The sequence below is a fragment of the Hemibagrus wyckioides genome, linkage group LG04 (assembly GCF_019097595.1).
Source record: "Hemibagrus wyckioides isolate EC202008001 linkage group LG04, SWU_Hwy_1.0, whole genome shotgun sequence".
NCBI classification, from domain to species: Eukaryota; Metazoa; Chordata; class Actinopteri; order Siluriformes; family Bagridae; genus Hemibagrus; species Hemibagrus wyckioides.
This window is the reverse complement of record NC_080713.1, coordinates 2,092,286-2,098,698: the sequence shown is the minus strand read 5'-3', so window position 1 is coordinate 2,098,698 and position 6,413 is coordinate 2,092,286. Positions and strand designations below refer to the sequence as shown.

At 40.0% G+C, this 6,413-nt stretch overlaps 1 protein-coding gene across 2 annotated transcripts in view; it reads left to right on the top strand.

Moving 5' to 3' along the window:
- The window catches only part of iqcg (IQ motif containing G), an 11,918-nt gene extending 6,989 nt beyond the window's left edge, over positions 1-4,929 (top strand). For both annotated transcript variants that reach the window (XM_058387760.1, XM_058387759.1), the window contains 7 exons: positions 1,161-1,289; positions 1,372-1,453; positions 2,614-2,775; positions 2,846-2,920; positions 3,499-3,630; positions 3,734-3,835; positions 4,673-4,929. In XM_058387760.1, coding sequence (XP_058243743.1) covers positions 1,161-1,289; positions 1,372-1,453; positions 2,614-2,775; positions 2,846-2,920; positions 3,499-3,630; positions 3,734-3,835; positions 4,673-4,780 — 790 coding nt within the window. In that variant the 3' untranslated portion in view covers positions 4,781-4,929. The remainder of the gene's footprint in view (positions 1-1,160; positions 1,290-1,371; positions 1,454-2,613; positions 2,776-2,845; positions 2,921-3,498; positions 3,631-3,733; positions 3,836-4,672) is intronic.
- Positions 4,930-6,413: the final 1,484 nt, after the last annotated feature.

Below are 6,413 nucleotides of genomic sequence, written 5' to 3'. Positions count from 1 at the left end.
CTAACGGAGCTCACTAACAGAGCCCACTAACAGAACCCTCTAACAGAGCCCACTAACAGAACCCTCTAACAGAGCCCACTAACAGAACCCTCTAACAGAGCCCACTAACAGAACCCTCTAACAGAACCCTCTAACGGAACCCTCTAACGGAACCCTCTAACGGAGCCCTCTAACGGAGCTCACTAACGGAGCCCTCTAACAGAATCCTCTAACGGAACCCTCTAACGGAACCCTCTAACAGAGCCCACTAACAGAGCCCACTAACAGAACCCTCTAACAGAGCCCACTAACAGAACCCTCTAACAGAACCCTCTAACGGAGCCCTCTAACGGAGCTCACTAACAGAACCCTCTAACAGAACCCTCTAACGGAACCCACTAACAGAACCCTCTAACAGAGCCCACTAACAGAACCCTCTAACAGAACCCTCTAACAGAACCCTCTAACGGAACCCTCTAACAGAGCCCTCTAACGGAGCTCACTAACGGAGCCCTCTAACAGAACCCTCTAACGGAACCCTCTAACAGAACCCTCCAACGGAACCCTCTAACGGAGCCCTCTAACAGAACCCTCTAACAAAGCCTACTAACAGAACCCTTTAACAGAGCCCTCTAACAGAACCCTCCAACGGAACCCTCTAACGGAGCCCTCTAACGGAGCCTACTAACAGAACCCTCTAACAGAGCCCTCTAACAGAACCCTCTAACAGAACCCTCTAACAGAGCCCACTAACAGAACCCTCTAACAGAGCCCTCTAACAGAGCCTACTAACAGAACCCTCTAACAGAGCCCTCTAACAGAACCCTCTAACGGAACCCTCTAACAGAACCCTCTAACAGAACCCTCTAACAGAGCCCACTAACAGAACCCTCGAACAGAGCCCACTAACAGAACCCTCTAACAGAGCCCTCTAACAGAACCCTCTAACAGAGCCCACTAACAGAACCCTCTAACAGAGCCCTCTAACAGAACCCTCTAACAGAGCCTACTAACAGAACCCTCTAACAGAGCCCTCTAACAGAACCCTCTAACGGAACCCTCTAACAGAACCCTCTAACAGAACCCTCTAACAGAGCCCACTAACAGAACCCTCTAACAGAGCCCACTAACAGAACCCTCTAACAGAGCCCTCTAACATTTGCGATCCGATTCCCGCTCAGGAAGTTTGTGGCCCGTCTGATCGGTGACCTTCTGATGGAGCTGAAGGAGGAAGGAACCTTCTCCAGTCTGATCCACACTGTGGAGGAGGAGAAGAGGAGTGAAGCTCAGCTGCAGGAGATAATCCACAGGTCTGGTCATGATGCTGAAGAGTTTTCTGGAGTTTTCTGTGATCACATGATTCAGTTCTTAACATGAATGTCTGCGCTGCAGAGAGGAAGAGGATCGTCTCCGGATCAGAACCCTGCAGAAACATCTGCTCGAGATCCGCAGAGAGACGAAACTCCAGATCCAGGTAATCACAAAGACAGACAGCCACTCACACACACACACACACACACAGACAAAGACAGACAGCCACTCACACACACACACACACACACACACACACACACACAGACAAAGACAGACAGCCACTCACACACACACACACACAGACAAAGACAGACAGCCACTCACACACACACACACACACACACAGACAAAGACAGACAGCCACTCACACACACACAAAGACAGACAGACACACATGCACACACACATGCACACACAGAAAGACAGACAGACAGACACAAACACACACACACACAGACAAAGACAGACAGACAGACACAAACACACACACACACACAGACAGACAGACAGACACAAACACACACACACAGAGACAAAGACAGACAGACAGACACAAACACACACACACAAAGACAGACAGACAGACACAAACACACACACACACAAAGACAGACAGACACACATGCACACACACAAACACACTGAAAAAGACAGACAGACAGACACAAACACACTGAAAAAGACAGACAGACACACTCACAGACACAAATATACACCCCCCCCCAAAAAAAACCAAAAAAAAAACACAGACACAGTCAACACAGCCAGCCACACACACACACACACACACACACACACACACACACACACACACACACACACACACACTGAAAAAGACAACAGCCCCCCCCCCCCACACACACACACACACACCCACACCCCATGACACCATTACTTTTGCACTAATTTGTCTCAGGTTAATGATTTGAATTTTTTCCAAACTAGCTGGAATTTTATAAACACATTTTTTGTGTAAACGTTCCCACTAACGATGTTTGAATAAATTCATATGTCAAATTAATTGTCAAAATGACTAATTAAAAAACGATTACCCCATCGCTGACCCCGGGATGGTCTCTGTGTATCTGTACTTTATGAGATATAACTCACCCCGGCTAAACTAATCCCAGGGAACTGAATTAAGTGATTCTGATGCACATCATCTTCAGCTTGGATTTCCTACACAGCATATTAACAAATCCTTTATAAGCCCTGCCCATTTTCCTGTAAGACCTCCGAAAGTTGCGAACCGACCCTTTAAACGAGAAACACGATGCTGTGAATGTAAGCTGATCCACCATGTGGTCTTCGGCGGCGTAGGAGCGTGACAAAATGGCGGCTCACCTGGAGGATCAGCTGCAGGAGCGGAAGATGAAGAAAAGCCTGCAGGAGAAGTACATGAAGAACAGCACGCAGCTGCTCGTCTATCAGGGACAGAAGCTGAACAGCCACATGGAGGGGCAGCTGGTGGCTGAGATAGAGGCGAGTGTGTGTGTATTAAGTTATTTAATCCCCAGTGAGCGCTGCTAATGAGGGTTTTTTGCCCCAGCAGGTGCTGAAGAAGAAACTGATGGAGGAGGAAAAGTCTCATAAAGAGCTGGAGGCTTTCCTTAAAAACAATCAGGAGGTAAGTTCACGAGGAATCTGCGTTACAAGGCGCTGTGTTCTGGACTCTGATTGGTCCTCAGGTGTTGATTAGTTCTCTATAACTGTGGCTCTGACCGTAGTGCAGCTTCACATCACAGCTTCACATGAATGTCAGAGATTGCATACTGCCGCTTTAAATAAATTACTAATCACCTTACAGACATCAGAGATCACATACCACCGCTTTAATTGAATTACTAATCATCTTACAGACATCAGAGATCACATACTGCCACTTTAAACAAAATATCACTAATCTTACAGGCATCAGAGATCGCATACTGTCGCTTTAAATAAAATATCACTAATCATCTTACAGATGTCAGAGATTGCATACTGCCGCTTTAAATCATCTTACAGACATCAGAAACCGCATACTGCTGCTTTAAATAAAATATTACTAATCATCTTATAGACATAAAGATCGCATATTGTCACTTTAAATGAAATATTACTATTAAAATTTTTATTATAAATTTGATAGAATTATATTACCCTCGAAATCCGTCGCTAACGAACGTCCAACAACTCGTGTTTTTTTTTTGCCCCTGCCCCAAGAGTCTGGAGAAAAAGCTGGAGTACTGGATGGAGCGCTATGATAAAGACACGGAGGACAAACAGCAGGAGCTGACCACTCTAAAGACCAACAAGTCCAACAACCTGGCACAGATACACGACGGGGTCGGGAAGGTCAGTGTGACGTATGACCACTACACCCTCACTGGACTGCACATGGACACAGCTCCCAGTCTTCATTTTTTTAAATTTTTATTTTGTTTGTTTGTTTATTCAGTACCAAGACTGTGAGCAGGTGATAAAGGAGGACAGATTGGAGAAGGACGATCTGCGCAAACAGCTGGAGAACGAACAGCTACAGAGGAAAGCGGCTATAAAGGTGAACTTTAGTCTGATTTTTAGGCTTCAAAAGTGGTTCCTTCTCCTTCAAATGGTTTCTTTTCAGCAGAGAAATGAAGCTAAATGGGAATAAATACACAAGTAAATAAATAGATAAAGCGAGAAAAGACCAACACAGCTAGCTAATGAACTAATGGGGGGGGACTGATTGTAATCTAACTGGTTTCATCTTGAGAGTATTTTTATTTATTTATTTAAAATATATTCATTTTAAATGACTTTTTAATTTATTTTAATTAATTTATTTTTTTAAAGGTCCATTACAAACTAACATTGTATCTGCATTATCTGTAAAAATAAATATTGGCACTTCTCACAAGGATTAGCTGGAAATTTTTTTACATTTAATTAAAAAAAAATTACACACAAAATTTTACACACAATTTGAAATTAGGAAAATTTCAGGAAGTAACTTTGCAGCATCAGAATAATTTTGCGAATGTTGTCTAAAAAACTCGAGAAAAAAATTCTGATATTTTGAGAAATTCTCAATATATATTTAAAAAAAATAGAACAAGAAATGTTTTTTCTATTTATTCTTTTAATTTAATCTACACCTTCTAAAAGATTAGTAATTGAAATTAAATTTATTTATTTATTTTTTTTCCACAATGACATAAAAGCATCCAAGAAAATCACCAAGAAAACTTTTTTAAAAAATAATACGAAGGTGTTACATCGTTTTATCCTCAGAAAATCTCTCACTGCATGCGTTATTCCTTTTAACTTGTGTCCCTGAAGGGTGCCAATATTTCCGGAAGCGACACAATCCTGAACTGCTCTAAACCCAACACATGTTAACGTTACGTTTCTGCAGATTCAGTCGTGTTGGAGAGGAACCATGGTCAGGAAAGGACTCGGCCCCTTCAAAAAGGCCAAGAAACCCAAGCAGAAAAAGGAGAGCAAAAAAGGAAAGAAGAAGTGAAGTGACGGAGGAGAAAAAAAATCAGACACGTAGCAGAAATGGGAAACTTTATTAATTCATTTTATAATAAATCCAAATGTTCAGAAAATACTTTTAATATTTTACTAATTTTATAACATTACAGTAAAAGCTTTAACGGGACAAAAAAATATATATAGAGAGAGAATGTCCATGCTGTCTGATTGAAGAATGTAGTGCATCCGTGTGTGGTGTGTGTGGTGTGTGTGTGTGGTCAGCGGTACATACTTGTAAACGTATGGAATGTATTAATTTACTGTACAGACACGCAGGTGAAAACCCTGCAGAAGGGTCGACATCATTTCTGCTGGGGAACAACCCTAGGTCAAAATAAAACAAATAATAATAATAATAAAAAAAATACAAAAAAAAAAAATCTATATTATATTTATTTTTTAACTTCCCTCTTTAAAACACCAGGGTCTAAAAAAGCAAGTAAAAACATTTTAAAAATAAGAGGTTTTATACGCATATATTTTTTTAGTGTTTTTTTTGTTTTTTTTTCTTAAACGTATTTAATTTTATATTTCTTTATGAAGAATTCTGGGCAAGTTTTAGTGCACTGATCTAAACCGCTACGTTCTTCACCTACAGCAACCGCGCCGGAATCACCCTCACACCGCGCACGCTATCTCTGTTAACGTTCTTATCAAAGCACCAAACACCCCACCACCCCCCCAGACCCAGCCAAGGTGCAACGCCGTGTCAGCGTTTCATCGTCCACTCAGCAGCCGAGACGACGGCCTTCCAGAAAATTATGGAAAAAAAAAAAATATCGAAATCCATTTTTGCGAGGAACAAAGAGAAAAAATTAAATATATCACTTAAAACAAATCTTTTTGCCAGAAGCAGAATGTTGAGATTTTGACTCGTTACCTCAGAATTCTGACCATTCATTTCAAAAAATTGAACTATTTCTATAATTTGACTTCTAATCGCAAAAAAATTCTGGAGTTCTCTCAAAGAGAAAAACAATTCTGACACGGTTTGTTTGTGTACGGCAAAATAAAGAGTTATGTTAAATATTTAAATTTTTATAACTGAACAATTCTAGATAATTCTAGAGAGTTATGTACTGGATAAAACACACAAATTATTAGAAAGATTATTAGAAAGATTATTAGCATACTCCGGTCATCACACATCAGAAATTTGAATATTGAGATGTCAAATGAACATAAATTTGAGATGAGAGTTTTATTTAAAAAAATAAAATAAAACAAATCAGAATGAGTCAGAAATCTGAGATAAATTTAAAAAAAAAAAAAACAAGATATTTGAGATAAGTCAGAACTTTGAGATAATAAATAAGCTTTTGGACAGAGATCAGGATTTTTGCCCTAAGGTAAAATTTTACAAGTTAGAATAAGTTAGAATTTTGACACCCCCCCTACCCCTGCAAAAAAAAAAAAAAAGAAAGAAAAAATTAAAAAAGAATTTAGGGGATACTTTGTCACAATTTCAACATTCTGCTGCTACCAAAAAAAAAATTATAATTATTTTTTTTCCTTTTCCTCCTGATGAAATGGGTTTCCTATATATTATATATATATATAAAAAACAAAAACTAACAAAAACCCCACAAACACAAACGTCCAGCTTCTGATACCAGAAT